This window comes from Tiliqua scincoides, chromosome 5, assembly GCF_035046505.1.
Source record: "Tiliqua scincoides isolate rTilSci1 chromosome 5, rTilSci1.hap2, whole genome shotgun sequence".
NCBI classification, from domain to species: domain Eukaryota; kingdom Metazoa; phylum Chordata; class Lepidosauria; order Squamata; family Scincidae; genus Tiliqua; species Tiliqua scincoides.
In genome coordinates this window covers 67,182,645-67,200,524 of record NC_089825.1, presented here as the reverse complement: position 1 = coordinate 67,200,524, position 17,880 = coordinate 67,182,645, and the positions used below count along the sequence as shown (strand labels likewise).

The 17,880-nt window shown below is 42.1% G+C and overlaps 1 protein-coding gene across 8 annotated transcripts in view; it reads right to left on the bottom strand.

The window, feature by feature from the left end:
* The window catches only part of IKZF1 (IKAROS family zinc finger 1), an 89,386-nt gene that overhangs the window by 21,597 nt on the left and 49,909 nt on the right, over nt 1-17,880 (bottom strand). For 4 of the 8 annotated variants that reach the window (XR_010794514.1, XM_066627722.1, XM_066627723.1 and 1 more), the window contains exon 4: nt 2,593-2,847. The exons of the other annotated variants lie outside the window; for them this stretch is intronic. Coding sequence is in view for 3 of the 4 variants with exons in the window: in XM_066627722.1 (XP_066483819.1) it covers nt 2,593-2,847 (255 nt within the window). In the remaining variant the exon portion in view is untranslated. The remainder of the gene's footprint in view (nt 1-2,592; nt 2,848-17,880) is intronic. 8 annotated transcript variants of the gene reach the window in all.

Here is a 17,880-nt window from a genome sequence, read left to right as displayed (position 1 = left end):
AAATGAACACATGAAATATTATGTCAGATTACACATATTTTCCGGTTTCTTTCATAACATTAATTCTTAAAAAAACAAAAGCAAAAAAACCAAGAGTGCTAGAATGTATACTGTTTCATCCCAGGGAGGAAATATTAATTGAAAGGAAAAACCCTATCAATATGTAAACTTTTCCTTCTGGAAATATAGAGATGCTGCCCTAAAACAGGGGTGGCCAATCTTTCAAATTTTGGGCTCCTAGACCTTTAACACTGGTGTAGAGGCAGGAATTTCAACAGGTGCAGTGTATCAGCTGTGAGACAAGCAACTGCAACAAGCTGTACCTGCTGAAATTCTTTCTTAAATTCTTTATTAACCCTAAAACAACCAAAATTCTTTCAAAAGTTTCTGAAGAGAATTCTGATAGTATCTAAATTAAAGACTGGTGATCAAACGGGGTTTCTGCCATGTGCTACACTGTTTCATCTACTTATATTTGTTTAACAGTTTCATAAGAATATTTCTGGGATGTTTATCAGATTGATTTTAGCCTGAGGAATGAAACATTTCTATCTCCTGCCTCTATCTGGAATAAAGAAGTTATTAGTTATCTGTCAAACAGTAGGTGCTCCCCTCAGTTATTCATTGTTCTGCTCATACCTTTTAATAAATTTATCTTTACAGCATCCAATTTATTTTTTTATTTTTTGTTCTGTCTTTAGCTTGCTTATCTGCTCTCTTGATCTTTTTATCAATATGATAGTAATTTCAGATAATGTTTCCTTGATGCTTGATCAAGAAACATTCTCTACTATATGTTTGTTTTGGGAAATTCACACTTGTGTAATCATCTTAATTACAAGAAGAGTCATCTTATGCTCATTATGTTGCTTGCTGAGGAGTACAAATTCCACCAGAAATCACCCTCTCACCTGTCATCACAGATATCAGAAAAGAAAAGTGTAATTTTGAAACTAAACACAAGAGGTACAATCCAACCAAAGCTAACACACTTTTTAGTCTCATTCATTTCACTGGGAGAGTTAAGCATGTGCCTGAAATTGTCAGCCCCAAAATGTAGTTTATTTTGGCTGGATTGCTTTTTACTTTGTGCCTCCTGGATTATGTCACAAAGTTCTTATTCTGACACCAGTAATGGTTTCCACAACCCTTATAAGAAACAATATAGACTTTCCAGCACAATCAATTCGTTAAATAATTTTTAGTAAATAACTTATATATTTTTAGTATATGTTGCTTTTAACTCAATTAAGCAATTAACTGTCTCTGGCTAGATGATATTGGCAGCATAATCCTATAGATGTCTACTCAGAAGTAGAACTCATTATAATCAATGGGGCTTACTCTCAGGTAAGGGTGAATAGCAGCTGAAACTATTAAATTAACGGTCTCTTTTAACCAAATAATGTGAACAAATTAGCAAGAGCATGATTTAGTTCTAGTGTGTAAGCAATGCTTACTGTGCAAGTGGATTATACCCTTGTTTTTAAGAAAAGCATTTTAAACAACATGCCTGAATCCAGACATAGATTTAAGACACTGCCATCAACACAGCACTCATAAAGAAGAGGGGAGATCTGCATTTTCAGTCTCTAATTAACCGTCAGCGCAAGCCTATGCATGCCTACTCAGAAATAAGACTCATTGAGTTTAATGGGACTTACTCTTGGGTAAGTGTGTAGGATTGCAGGCTGTATCTATTAACAGAAACTTCTTTCCACTTCAATTATTGTACTGGAAAATATGTAATAAATAATTTGCATAAAGTGGATTTCCCACATTACAGAGCTCTCAAAAATTGTGCTAATTTTGGAAATAATGGTAAAAATTGACAAAATCTCTGCTTGAAAAAGGAAGATATGAGAATACCAACAAAAAATTCTGCCCACAGAGATTTGGTTTCAGTTAGGTTTAAGATACTGTTAGAAGCAATATGATTGAATGGCAGGATAAAAAAATGGACAAAATAGAAATGGAAGTTTCTATACACATCATTAGGAACATTTTCAGTAGTCGTGGAAAAAAATAAAGTTGTATGGCTTAGCTTCACTCTGTGTGTGTGTGTGTGTGTGTGTGTGTGTGTGTGTGTGTGTGTGTGTGTGTGTGAAATGTGTTCCTTTAACACTTTTAGAAAAATTTGTCTGTAACAATATTTACACTAGTTGAACATGTTTGGGGTTCTATATTTCCATATGGATTGCAATGTAGATGGAAAGGCACGCCTCCTACCACATTGGATAAGTGCAGAGACCACACTGAATGCTTCCTGTCCAAATGTGCTTTGCATGAAGATTCCCATCTATATTGTGTGTGTGTGTGTGTGTGGTGACGCAAACACAGATATGTGCACAAAAACTGCCTCCACAAGCACCTCTCCACTGGAAAAGGGCATCTATAACTTTATGGAGTGAACCTGATTTGATGCTAGAGGAAGCCCATCTTTGTGTAAGATGAAACTGTGAAGTACATAGAAGTTTTACTTATCTGGCAAGAAATAACATGCTCTCTAGACTCAATAAATAAATATCTTCCTGTTGATGTGGCAAGTTTTTCAGTGACTTAAGGGGAAAAAAAAACTCCACTAGACCTTACCAGTGTGGCTTCTCTTGTGAACCATAAGAACATTGGGACCGATGCAAATTATCCCACAGATATCACATTTTAGCTTTCCGTTAGGGAGTCGAATGCCTCCAACTCCTGACATAGCTTTGCTGCCATTGTGTGAGCCATTCATTTTCTCTCCAGAGGCATCAAGCATTCGTAAATCCTCCGCACATTCTTCCCCATTCATTTCACAGGCACGCCCATTCTCTTCATCACTCTGTGTCTCTATTTTAATATTACTGGCTGAAAGAAACAATAGAGGGATGCCACTCAGTGTTTTTTTTTTAAACAATCAAAAATATTGTGGCAAAGTAACAATGAACACAAAGGAAAACAGTTCTCAGAATTTATAATACACTTAAGTGACGAATTACTGATGCAGTTACATTTCTAAGTGTGAAAAACATGTGCAATATTAAGCAATTATTATTACATGGATACCTCAAAGTGTCATATCAGTATTAGTGAGTCCTATTTTAGTATTGGGTGCCAAAACTGTCTAGATTAGAAAGTCACAATACATGGTGGCCTAATGAGCAACTGGTATTGCTTCTCTGTAAAGTGAGTGGATGAATCAGCCTCCATAACATGACCATCAAGTCAATCAACCCAAAAACCATGTATTGTGACCTGCCACTGCCCCCTGGCAAATCTTGCCTTTTTTCTTTTTTTTTTAAGTCCAGGGTAGGCAGCAAAATCTATTGTGCCCTGGTGGGCCACCACATATGGTTGGCAGATTGCTTTCGTTTTGGTGGACTACAACTTGTTCAGATTTGAGCTAAGGGAACTGATTTGTGCTTTAACTCTATAGAAAGGCTGGAAACAGACAAAATATTCTTTTTCTGTTTTTGTCTTCTTATCCCTTTCTCTTTTCATTGCACAAGTAATTGTGAAGACATTTGAATTACTTGCGCAGAAAAGGTGCTTCAAGTCAAATAACATAAATGGAAATGTTTCCCCTTGCAAATCTGAATGCACTAGAGGTAGAGCATTTTGTCACGTACAATATAATAACTGCTCCTGATAGGTGATTGTTATCTTACACGAACGCATTGCAGATCTCAAAACTTGGAGAATGAACTGAGTTTGCATTCAGTTACAATAACCTCATCAGAGAAAGCCAAACTACACAGTCAGGATAAGCTGGAGTTCAGCTCTTGCTGGGCTGCACCCCTTCAGATTGCTGGTCTGAGGAACTGTAATACTCACCCATATTAAAAAAAACAAAAACATGCACACACACACGCACACCAACCACACTTCTGAACATAGAAAAGTAGCACATCAGGAAGAAAACTAAGTGAAGCTCTTTCTCTCTGACATGCCTGTTTTCTATGTTTAGAGAGTTTTGCTCTTATTATGGGAGAACATTAAAACATGCAGTTCGCCACCTGCACAGCAAGAGGTGCACCATAGCATGCTGCTGTTCATATAACTTGGCTCTTACTCCTTTTATAGTGTAATCTGAGAGTAATCTGAGGCTATACATTATATTAAGCATATGCTTAATGTTGATTGCCTTCTGTTTGCTTCTTTTAAACTAAATAGTCAGGTCTATGGTGCTTTGGACCGTCACCACCATCTTGATCTGGATCAGTTCCACTGTCCCATCCCCACAGTTGCAATTTACTGTGGGAAACAATCTCCTGTCTCCACCAAGATTGCCACTTGGGGATGTTTTCCCTCTGTAAACAGCAAGGATTGTGTGTTTCCTGTGGTGGTAGGAGGGACTAAAGCCCCCCCTCTTCCCCATGCCACCATCCTGACCCATGGTGGAGGCAATCCAGTTGTGATTTAGTTCAGAAGAGATAAGCACAAGAAATAAGCACATCCGTATTTTGCACATGCTTAGCACAATGTGTAATTTGACCCTTAGTGTCATGTTTTCCCTTCATTTCCACAATATGGTTTCCAAAGTGAAGTATGACATTTCTCATATGCATTACCATTAACACAAATGTTAATGGTAATGTATTTGCAGAAGCTCTGCACACCATTATAACAGCACGATGAAGATGAAGTATATCTAGGGCTATTCATATTATGAACTAGAATCTGCCTTCTTGAAAGTTTCAGCTTGCTTTTCTAGCATTATAGGCAAAATTCTTACCCATGTGGTTGCCAAGATCAAGTAGAAAAAAATGTGGACATTGTCTCATGAATTAGAGAACTGAGAGGGGCATTCCATAATCATGGGATGAGATTGCAAATAGCTAGTTAAGGTACTTTCTTTCTGCTGGAAAGATATGAAACCGTCTCCTCCCTTCCTCATATATGGAGAGCCAAAAACGTTTCACATTTTGAAATTCTATTATTTACATTGTTCAACCAGGACCAAAAAGACTTCCAAAAATGTAAATAAAAGTTATTTTAAAATTTTGATGTAAAGGCTTTCAAGGGTCCCTTAAGTGAGACCAAAAGGCAGGGAAGAATTATTTTAATCAGAGCACAATCCTTACCTTTGGATCTGCCAGCGCAAGTCCCTTTCACCAGCCTAGGAGTGTTGCAAGTGTAAAGAAGGTTCGCACATCCGTAAAACATGTTGGCACCTCGTTTTGAGTTGCCCAGGCTGGCACAAGGATGCGCGCCAGCCCGTGGAGACTGCATCCAGCCTCCACGCCGCCTACAAAAGGCTAGGTTGCGCCCGCTGAGGTCGGCTGGTGCGGAGGGTTGGGGAGGGTGGGGGAAGGGTGGAACTGGTGTGATTCAGGGTGGGGGGAAGTTGGCAGGCTGGTGGGTAGACCAGGCCCAGGAAGGGGATGGGACCCATCCTCTGGCACTTAGGCTGGATCCTAACACTCCTCCTGAGCAGCCTGGCATTACACTGGGCTGCTTAGATCTGCACCAGCATTTTTGTTGATGCAGATTCAAGTAGCCCCATTGCAGTGGTTGGGGCATTCCTCGGGGTAAGGGGACATAAGCCCCTTACTCCAAGTTCTGCTCCTTCCAACTTCAGACCTGCACTGGATATGGAGTAGCCCATTTGCCTGCCTATTCCAGCACAGGTTAGGATTGGGCTGTTAATGCATTAATTAAAAAAAGAAATTAAAGTTGTGATTTAAAAATGAGATTAAACACTGTAATTTGGGGGAAAAAAATCTGACTTGGATTTTGATTTTATGCTCCTACTTGTTTCTTTTAATCCTTATCCAGAAACAAAATTAACATTGCTGAAACAATATAGATAAAAACATTGCTTTTTAGTGAGTTTACTGTAAAAAGAAGTACCAAAACTTTTTTCAAATTTTCAAAAAACTGAAAATTTGTTTCAGGAAAAGCCTTTTAATCATATAGCAATCAGTTATGATAAAAGGTTAATCTCAAACAATTTGTATAGCATTGCTCAATGCTGGTGTGGGAAACGATCCCTTATACAAATATACATGCACCCAGAGCACCAAACATTCATACATGCACACACGCACGCCACCTTCCAGGTTCAGATATTATTATTTAATATTATTCAAACAGGGTAGTTTGAGAAGCCACTTCTATAATGGAAGAGTTGCCTACAGGTTTGTACAGATTAGCGATGGGCAGAATAGCTTTAGTGAGTAGATTAAATTAGGGGAGTTTAGGTGATCATTACACACCGACACCATGATGCCACAAAGGTTAGTGCACAATGCGGCCCTACACTGCCCCCTCTTGTGAAGAAAGGCAGAGCTTTCACTCACTGGAATGCACAGAAGGCTCTGAAGCAGGGTGAATACATGGGTATATATGAAGCTATTTTATACTGAGTCAGGCCATCGGTTTCATTGACTGTGGCTCTTGAGGCTCCTACCTAACATTCATTAACTGGAGATTGAACCTAGAACCTGTTGTATGCAAGGCATCTGCTCTGCCACAGGCCAATGATCTCCTTCCCCAGATATTGCATTTACTTAATTTATGGGCACCCAATCCCAAAGCTGCTGGAACAAGCAGGCCAACTGGCCTGCCCTGTATCCAGCGCAGGGCTGGATCTAGCTGCAGTGCAAGTCAGAGTAAGAGGCATGAACTCCCTTTAGCCAGTTTCGCGCCACAGCCAGTCCTATGAAATCACTGGCACAAATTCAAGTAGCCCGGGTTGGACTGAACCAGTTGGGGACAGGAGCAGGGATCCGGCCTAAGTACCGGAGTCCGGTCACACCTTCCTCCCCAAGCCGATCTGTCCAAGAGGCCACCTGCCACCCGTTCTCCCCGGAATGCCTTTGATCTACCCTCCCAAACCCTCCACACCGGCCGTCCTTGTCTTTGCACCAGCCCAACAGACTGGAGGAGGCACAATCAACAGTATTGGGCTGGCGCAAGGGGCTTACACCAGCCCAGATAACGCTCAGGATTGCACACTGCTATTAATCACACTGCTATCCTGCCTTTCTTTCATGGGATGGCCTATGTAAGGGTCTCAGGAAGTCTCCCATCTAAGCATTGTCCAGACTCAGATTTGCTTAGTTTTAGCAAGGAGGCTGCACGGTGTGCCTTCAGGTCATGCACATTCAAAGCTGAATATATGCGTAAATATGTACATCAAAGATGGGAGCAGTGCACACTATTAATTAATTTTTTAAAAATCAATAATGTATTCTAACAACAAAACGGAGAGACAATCATAATCACCACCACCATCCATCAACCAATCAGAAAAACAATGAGTGAACCTGCTTTTTATCTTTTTCACTGAGGAAATCTTATTTTGGAAATATAGGACACAATCAGCCACTGCTATGCCCAAGTTAACATCAGCAGGAGGTGAAAGTGCTTAATGTTAATTCCACAACGTGCATGGTTCTTGAAAGTCAAAGGGTCTTGTTATCAGCTCTTTTTGGTAGAAAAGTATCCTATTATAAGACTCATTCCAGGCCTTTTTTATTCTCATCACAAAATAATGACAAATAACTCTCCTCTTTAAACAGGCTTAGCCACATGTAACCCAAAAAATACTTGCAAGCTGCTAAAAGAACCATAGAAAGTGAAACAAATGTGCAGTCCTCCAAATACAGCAGAACACAGACAAATGAAAACACAAGAGTGACAGTAACAACATGCGCACAATGGTGATGCTTGGCAATACACTGACAACACATGCGCAGTATACTTACGAGAAAAGGATTTGGGGATGATGGCCTGAAAATCCCTAAAGCCTTCAGCCCCATATGCAGCTGCAATAAAGAAGGCAAACAGGACACTAGATTGTAAGACGGGCAGCAGTGCAAGTCAAAGAGCAGTAAAAGACATTGCTTCCATGAAAGAGACAGGCACCACTACCAACAGAGGCAACATACAGAAAGGCATTTCAGGAAAGAAGCAACCCAGTAGAAAGCCTGACTACCCTTTGCATCTAACTCTGCAGTTACACCAGGGATGCCATTTCCAGTTTCAGGGTGAGGGATATTCTCAGCACAAGTTAAAGACCTGTGCTTGGATATCCTCAACTGCAAAATACAATGATCAATAGCTCTCTTAAGACCAGATTGTGGTGTGGCTATTTTTCAACACCTCACAGTAATTATAGCTGGGCTATCAGTACAAGTCAAACAGTCACTCTGTTTTTGAAGCAGGGGGACTTGTGGCTTTGGCATGCATGAATAGTACACCAGCCCATTTAAATGTTTATAATTAGACCTGCTCAGCACATAGAAGCAGTGAGTAGGCTAGAAATATAGGTACTCCGGAGGGAATAATCACATGTGGTCTCAGACACCTGGGCAACACTTAGGACCAAGCTAGGCCCTAGGCCATGTTTGGCTTCCTCCAAGAGCAGTTGAAGGAGCCCTGAACCAGACAGGGGGTGTGGAAGGCAAGGGGTTAAAACATCTCTAACCCCCCCCCCCAAATCCCCCCCACACATGGATTTTTAAAAGCCTGCACAGGACTATGATTAGTATCACAATTCAGTTGGCCTTTAGAGGGCATATCTACTCTATAAACGTACATTATTTTTATACCAGGCTATCAGTCTGTCATGATTCCCCTGAAAAATCCTAGGAATAGTTTAGTTTGGTGAGGGTGCTACAAGACTTTTCTGTTTGTTATCTTGCAATCCCTCTCATAGAACTACAGCTCTCAGGGCTCTATGGTAAGAGAGAATGTGTTTGACACCAAGTAAACATCGGCAATGTGGGTAGGTGCTCTTAGCTTCCCAGTGCTTGGCGATTCTGCACATGGAGGGAGCATGTTATGAGGGATAACAACAATTTCTGGTTAATCTTCCCAGAGAAAGCTGAATTCCTCTTAATCGTTAAAGATCCAGCCAATCAACCTTGTGCCTTAATTCCTTTCCTGACTTGGGAGTTCAACTTCCAAGTAAATGCTAATGATTTCTGTAAAGCAGCCTCCTGCAGATAAGTTATCTCTCACTGAACAACCAGGGAAATGAGCCCCACCCAACACCAGAGGTTGGTGGTTCCTTCCTCATAGCATACTCAGAAAGCTGAATTAGTACAGCAAATACACACCAAGGGAAGCAAGTAGGATACTCGAGGTCCATTGTTTGATCTGTATTTTAACCATTTCTGGCTTAACCTGATCTGGCTGAACCGTAATTATGATCAGACTATTCCAGCAATTTATTCTGAAGTAAATTAATGACAATGTCACAGTGTTTGAAATGGTGTACAGAAAATGTAAGCAAGTAGATGTGGCCACATGATCCATTGGGAAGTCTCACTGAAATGATTTAGAGGAGTTTGAAAGCAATACCAGTCTCTTGTGCAGCTCTCATTCCTTTCAATGGGGCTTGGGCAGGAGAACCTTCTGATAGATTGCCTCCATGAGCTGGAATTCTAAAGCTGTTCATTTCCAGACAGTGATTTTCAGTCAGTGATACTAGTACCATGAGTGCTAATGGCAATTGTGACCAGGTGGCTTGGGGTAACTTATATTTTATCCCCGTGGTATAACTTGTTGTGGTTAACTATTGTGGATACCCTCTAAGAATCTAGGGGACTGGATTCCAGCAAGGATGTAGAGAATTCTGTTAGAAATCACTCATTCCTCATCCCTAAGTAGCCAGAGCTCTCCAAGGAAAGGGAATAACCTGTTCAAGGCTGTAGATATGCCCACAGAGGAATAATTGGCACAGTCCCCTTAACCATCCAATCCTAACCAACTTTCCAGTGTGGTGCCAGGAGGGCATGTGCTGCATCCCATGGTGGTGAAGCAGTCACAGAGGTCTCCTCAAGGTAAGGGAACATTTGTTCCCTTATCTTGGGGCTGCATTACAGCTGCATTGGTGCTGGAAAGTTTAGGATTGGGCTCTAAATGAGTGCAGGAACAGATGCATCCATAAAGTTCAACAATGGCTGATCACTGAGTGTCATCTCCTACCCTTCTTCTCCCATGGTCCCATCACCCACACCCGACTCATGGAAGGATTGCAATGGGAGAAGCTGTGACTCGCATTAAAGAGACATGAGAGTCCTCTGGGTTGGGGGAATAATCATTTATTATAGTAGTATCAAAAAGATGAAGTGTTTGGGGGTTCCCACAGATAAGTAACATTTGATAATTAACAAAGCTTCATTTTGTAGAGGGGTTTATTTGATTGTTTCCTTACCACATGGTAAAGGACAACAATTGATTGCTAATAACATGTGTGTTTAAGTAGTTGTAGGCACTAGTTATCTCACTAGTACAAATTAGTGCCGATGATCTGGATGTTTCCAGAAGGTCAGACTGCGCAGCAAGGCTAAATCTAGACAACCCAAAAAAGCTGCTCTGAGGTGAAAGGCGAAAGCTTTGAGTTCCCTAGGGAACTGGGATAGTACAGCTGAGGCAGCACATCACAGCTTCCCCCTGTCTGGTTTAACAGGAAACCTCCATCGTTGTTCCTCTCTAGTTCCATCCACAAACACAGCAACTCTGGGCATTTGATGTCTTTCTCCACTCCCCGCAACTGGTTTTTTTTCCTCCTAGTTTTCTCTTCCTCATCAGACTAATGAATACAAACCTCGGTAGACTGTAACAGATGCCAAGTTGCACCAGAACTGCACCATGGTGTTCTGCGCTGAGAGAAGACAAGTGGTGCTATCCCTCCTTGCCCCTCCTCTTCCCAGAAAATCTCCTGTTGTTTTTTGCTGACTACATTCACAAAGAGTGGCAGAATTATTACTCATGAGTATGCACCCCTAGTGTCGTGGGAGGTGGTGGATTCTCCCTCAGTGGAGATCTTCAAGCGGAGTCCTGACAGGCACCTGCTGGAGATGCTCTAGAGTAGACCGTGGTTCTCAAACTGGTGGGTTACAGCCCACCAGTTTGTGTAAAGGTTCTCCTGTCCCTTAAGAGGCCAGGAAAGGGGAGAGGCAGTGAGGCGATCCCCAGGATTATGTTGCTAAGAGGGGGGCGCTTTCCACTTACTTGTAAGTAGGTAGGGCTGCTGGAGGCTGCAAGAGGTGTGAGGAGCTCCACACGGCTTTCTGCAGGGCTCTCCAAGGCTTAAAATGTTCAGATGGAGTGATCGCAAAGCACTTTCTGTATGCAGGAGGTTCTTTGCGATCTCTCAGTTTGAAGATTCCAAGCCTTGGGGAGCCCTGCAGAGGGTTAGGTGGAGCTCCCCACACCTCCTGCAGCCTCCATCAGCCTTACCTACTTACAAGTAAGTGGAAAGCACCCCTCCTCGCTCCCCGCCTTAGCGACACAATCCTGGGGATCTCATCGCTGCCCAGCCCCTCCCCCACAAAGACTTACTGAGGGAGTAAATCTCCCTCAAACTTTGAGAACCATCCTTCAGAAGGATTTCCCGCTACATGCAAACTAGAATACCTTGTGGGTCCCTTCCAACTCAATGATTCTAGGATTCTTTGAATTGATAGGCTGGGTGTTTTCTTAGGATTCTGTTGGCTGAAACAGTTCTTAGAAGCCATGTACCAAACAAAGGGCTGTAGCAGGTTTGTTAACTGGGCTTTAAGGCTTTATTTTAAGCAGCAGTCTTAAGGGTCACCCTTCAGTACAGGAGATCGACATGCGACAAAGCAACCCAGGCACCAAAATGTTTTGGGCCAGGCCTGTGGATCAGTTGAAATAAACACACTGTGAAGATCTGGACTCTTTGGGATCTGCAGAAGACAATGTTTATGGATCTTCAGTCACTCATTGCTTTAAGCTGTATTGGCTTCAGTATATGGAAGGGAGAAAGAGGAAAAGAACAACGTAAAAGTTTCTGAGCTGAAAACACTGAAGCAGATAACTCTTCCTGAAAAGATCGGCATCTCTCTCATTGCTCTTGTACTCTGGAAATACAAGATAATGGTTTCTGTCTCCTGGTTCTCTACAACATAAATTGTGCTCTTCAGCTACAATCCTATGCATATTTACCTGGGAATAAGCCCCATTGTCTAAAATGGGACTCACTACTCAGAAGTAAGTCCAACAGGCATTGGACTGTGCTCTTTGTGCAGCACTGAGAAACCACGTGACTGTCTCCAAAATCTCTCACTTGGTCTTCCCTGTCTATGTGCGTACACACCCCCTCCACAGTCCATATCAGCCATTCTGAAAGGCCCTGGAGACCCACTTGCTGTCTCCGTTTGCTGCTCATAATGTCACTGGGTTTCCACATCCTCCTCACATTGCTGAAAAACTGCTTAAAGAGGAAGAAGTTGCAAATAATGAAATATAGGAATGCAGGAAAAAGAGGAAGCAGCAGGCACTCAAGAGCCCAACTGAAATGTGAAGAGTTATGGAGAAGTGACAGAAAGGGAAGCCCAAGCCAGGAATTGTACTTGGTGGCTTAGCTCAGATGCAAAACAACAATAAACTCAGTAAAGGTGGCCTCTTCTGCCCTGAGCCTGCCATCAGCCTGCCATGCTAAAATCCCATTTTTAATGGCATACAAGCTACAAAAGAGCTGTATGACAACATGCAAAAACCCTGTACACCTTAATCCAGTATTTTTCAAACTTTCTATCTTAAGGGATGCTTACATTTTAATTTGGCAGCAACTGTTACCCTGCGCATGCCCAATCTCGTCTGATGTCAGAAGCTAAGCAGGGTCAGGCCTGGTTAGTACTTGGATGGGAGACCGCTTGGGAATACCGGGTGCTGTAGGCTTATACCAGGGGTGCTCAAACGTTCAACTTTAGGGATGCTGGACCTTTAACAAGTGTATAGAAGAGAGAATTTCAGCAGGTGCAGCTTGTCATCTGTGGGATGACAAGTTGCACCTGCTGAAATTCTCTCTTCTATACACTTGTTAAAGGTCTAACATCCCTAAAGTTGAAAGTTTGAGCACCCCTGGCTTATACCATAGTCTTTCGAGACTGAAGGTTGCCAACCAACCATTTCAATTTGGCTGTCTGAGAATCTGGCATAGAACCCTTGCATGTCCCATAGGATTCTGGTGTGTTCTAACGTACAATCCCATGGAAGTTACTGGCCAGGCCTGTTGGGCCTAGTTGTTGCATACACAGACTAATCATATGCCATAGAATCTGTCCACCATTCCCCTGCCCCATTACAGGGGAAGTCTGGTAATGGAGAACAAACACTCTTTCAAGGTAGCTTGATAAATTTTCCTAGGGACTCCAGGAACAGAGGCTGAAAAATATTGCTTCACGGCATGATACGCTGTCTGATTCTATAATGGACAATAGCAACTGTTGAATCAGAAAGGAACAAGAAAAAACAAAAGGATGCTGTTTATCCAGCAAGTCTACTTGTTCCCCACAGATTAATCCTTTTGCCATCAATGGTTATGGACAAGGGAACTACTGTATTATCACCTGTTATAAATGGACACAAAGGTTCTTCCAGCCCACAGTAAAATTCCCATTTCTGGAATGACAGACCAGCTATCCAGCAATGCTGCTGGTGCTATTCCACCTGTGCTGTACGACTGCAAAGTTATTCAAAGAGCAGCATGTGAATGCACTCTTGAGAACATTGCACTGCCACTTCAAAATGGGGTTTCTGGGCATACACATCCTGAAAGAAGAGGAGCATAAAATCCTGCATCTGTGACAACGGATGGAGATTGTGACATTTTGCATCCTGTAAACTCAGAATGAAACATCCATGCAGTAGGAAGGGTTTGAAGATTCTTGCTAAGCATTTTCTCTTCTCTTTTTTTTCCAGCACAGGAAAGGAAACAAACTGGAATAAAACTGTCCTTTGGGCCCGATCTAAACTCCCTCTTCACTTCAATGTACCTTAAAGTTTTTGTTTTTTTTAAATCACCACTCCTAACAAAACAACACCTGACGTTTTAGAGCTAGTCATAAAGGAAACATTTAAGAAGGCCCCATGAAGTCTTTATCAACATTTATAGGAATATTGATGTTGTTGGCCCATTACTACTGAAATTATCAGCCCAATCCTAAACACACAGCACTGCTAAGTTCAGCAGCGCCAAAAGGGCTTCTGCTTCACCCAGCAGCCCTGTGGAGGCTACTGGGGGTCTCCTAGGGAAAGGGGATGTTTGTTCCTTTACCCCAAATAATGACATGGCCCCACAATGGGCTTCCTCAAGTCTGTGCCAGATGTTTTGCTTGTACAGATGGGACAAGCTCCATTTTGGGCTTTTCAGCCCGACATGAAGGATAAGATCTGGCAAAGGAGGCTTCTGCCAGACCCAACCCCTTCCAAGGTCAATTCCTCCCGCCACCCCAAAAGGCCACACCAGTGGTCTTACCTCTGGTGGCAGCATGGCGTCTTCCTCCTGGCACTGGCCCAGCGCCAGCGCACGTTACTCCAAGGGTGCCGTAAATGTGCTTTATGGCTCGTTTACAACAACTAGTGCCACTGCTGAGCTTCAGCACCAGCTCTAATGGCCCACAGGATTGGGCCCTAAGAAATCCCACCAAGGAATCTTATTAGGATTCTCACTTGATCAGGATTTCAAGAATTTGAGGAAAGATCAAAAGGACATTTTAAAAGTTGTAATTATTTAACCATTGATGTTCTACTTCCTTCTGTAGAAAGCAATGTCACAGAGAACATTTTGAGTGTATTTAGGAACATAAATTGGTTTAGATGGAATTGAATTGATTCAGGATAGTAATCTGAAAGAGCAGATCCATGTCAGGCTGTGCCTAACTACATGAAGGAGAATTATAAGAGGAATGGAGGCGCAAAGGCGGGCTTTGTGCACTATAGAAGATTTTGTTTCAAACTGATTAATATTAAAAGGGCAAAGGACACTATGGAGCAGCAGGCAACAAATGTTCCCTTATCTTGAGGAGGCCTCTGTGACTGCTCCCCACCACAGGATGCAGCACTCATCCCATTAGCACAACTGCACTGGCACTGGAAAATTGGATAGGACTGGGCCCTTAGACAGTTATACAGGTTGAGTCTCATTATTTTCCAGCCAGAACTTACATGGATGGCAAAAAACGAACTAAAGCAAATCAATTTGAAAAACAAGTCCCTTTGCTCCAGTGATTTAAAAACAGCCTTGCTGACTGTAATGTAGTAATGCACACAGAGGCAATCAGTCTCTCCAGGTGCTTAGGCTTCACTAGGAGGCAGCAATCCCTCTCTTCACCAGGAACAGCAGTGTGTGGGGGGGGAGAAGAATGGAGGTGATAATCACTGCCATTTAATCTTCTTTCACATACTCGGGGAAGGGAGGAGTGAAGCCTGGAGAGAGAATGATTGATGTCATTAAGTCAGCTGGCTGCCCTCTCTGCTATTATTAAACTACTGTTTTCCTTTGATTTAAAGGGTACTTATCATCAGCATTGAGATAGAAAAATCAGTGAATTCCCCCCCCCCCTTGAAAAATCCATGGATAATTAGGTTATACCTGTAATCACTTGCATGACTGTCTCTCTACAACAGTAAAAAGCAGTTTTTTAAACTGTGATTTTAAAGGGGTGCATTTTTTCCCTTCTCCAGGGATCAGCACATTCCTTTCCATTTGCTGTGGCCATTCGTGTTGAGTCAAATCCGTGTATAAAAAATAGGCATATAACAAGGTTGAACCTGTATTTGATATTTGGGTTCATTTCTTCCATATTGGAATGCTAATTTTATCCCCCTGGTGTGAAATATCTTTGTGCAAAAAGCTTTGGGGGTTTTCATACCTGAAGAGGGATTTATACATATTTGTTTACATTTATCTGCTAATGGAAGTGCTATTTCTGTTTTATTTTTAATTTATATATTGGGGGTAAAGTTTTGCTTCTTGGGTAATTTCACTATGACAAAGGTTGGTGGCCTGTTCTGAAAAGGTCCCAACTGAGACCTGGGTATAACACCTAACTCTAAGATTATAGACCATCTGGTTCAGGCTCCATACATGCTTCCTCAGTTGGCTAGCTGCTTCCTCCACCACTTCCAGCTGTATCCCCCAAAATAACAGTGCTGGTAACTTTCTTCCTCTCAGTGACTTGACAGTACTTGGACATCTGTTTCAGATGAATTTTCATAAGTGTCAATTGATCTTCCCTTTTAAATTCTGTTCATGGCCGACACGAAGAAATCAGGATTTTTCTTTGTAACACATAAAGAAAAAATGAAGATATGAAACTGCCATTCATAAAAGTCAAACCATTTCATCATTGAGCCTAGAGCTATCACCTCCAACTGGGAGCAGCTTTTTGGGATCTCACACTAAGGCTTTTTTTTTTTTGCTTTTTTTTTAAACCTTGAATTCCAAAATATAAAACTTTGGGGGATTGGGGGTATCCACAGAGAAGAAGCCATTACTTTAACCAGCAAGAGGTGAAGATGGTAGGATGTGAAAAATAAAGATATGGCTATTTTTGGAAACAAGCCCAACTATATCATTGTTCTTATGTTTCTTTCCATTTCTTTCACTTAAGGGCAATAACAAGCTGAGTTAAGATGAAGGGGAAATCATGGTTTTTGAAGGTTTAGTCCAGCAATATCAGTGGCCCCCCTGTCGGCCTACCTCTCCCCCATCAGCTCACAACTGTCTAGATTAACAGTGTGTAATGCAAGGATGCATTTAGGAAACACGGCTAACAGCCATGGATAGATTTTTTCCCTTATCCCCTATGAGGGCTTCCCCTTTTTAGTTGGCAAAGGATTACAAGTAAATTGAGCCTACTCATATACATCCATGTGCATGAGATTCTCATCGCCTGTGTGGGGCACATGCAACCATTACTACACCATAAGAACAGGCAAGCGCATGAACCGATCCACAATGGAAAGGGTTACTTGAGAGTAGGACATTTGAAAACTACTGAACTAGAAATAAAGTAGTGATCCAGGGTAATGAAACAAAAAAGGAGGAAATGGATTTCTCTTGCTACTTGCTGGCCTTGCTACTGTGCTAGGTCTCTTTAGCACCACAGTGCATTGTGGCAAACCTTCCCTGCATGCCTTGTGCAACTGCTGCTGGCTGCCGCTGATGTGTAAATGTGTGATTTGCTAGCGTTCCCCAAGCCTATCTGAAGATCTCTCCCATCCAGCGTCTCAATATGAAAAACATTACCTAAGCAAAGCCACAGCCCAAAATGTGTGGATCACTCTGTTCTCAGGAAGTGCGCAAGTATCTGAGAATCTAAGTATTGAAGGTAAAAAAAAAAAGGAGGAAGACTGAATTTAACACAGCTAACATTCACATTCACACAGGAAGAATGGGGTTTTCTAGGAGTCCAGGGCCCACGTCATCAGAAGATGTTTGTTTAGCAGGTACTTTTTCCTGCAGAGTACCTGCTTTCTGCTTTGAGGCACACTGTGGCCTTGACTGAGTTGTTTGGCTTGTGGGAGACGGGACGGTATTAGTGACCAGGTGATGTAAATGTGCTCTTCTATGGATTTGAGAAATTCACCCAAGTAAAGAGTTGCATTTTGGCATGTAACACACATCTATAAGTCACAGTGCAATCCTATGCACATCTACTCAAAAGTAAGTCCCATTGTGATCAATGGGGCTTATTCTCAGGAAAATGTGCACACCAGGGGTGTCAAACATAAGGCCTGAAGGCCAAATGCAGCCCCTGGAAGCAATTTATCCGTCTCCCATTATGATTGGGCTCTCCCAGCTTGATCTCTCATATCTTGAAAATATGAACAATATTTACACATTTTCTCTTCTGTCATTTGCAGCTAATGAGTTTCTATGTGAGAACCAAGTATTTATTTCTGACAGTCATCTACTTCATGATGTCACTTTTGGCCCTCAGTAGGTGTCATGAATGCTAACTTTAGCCCCTCTGTATGAAACAAATTTGACAGCCCTGGTGTACACAGTTGTAGCCTTAGTTTGCAGTAATTTCTTTGTTGGAGAATTATTAATTCACTAAGGCCGCAATCCTGACCAACTTTGCAGCACTGACATAAAGGCAATGCAACTCCAAGGTAAGGGAACAAACATTG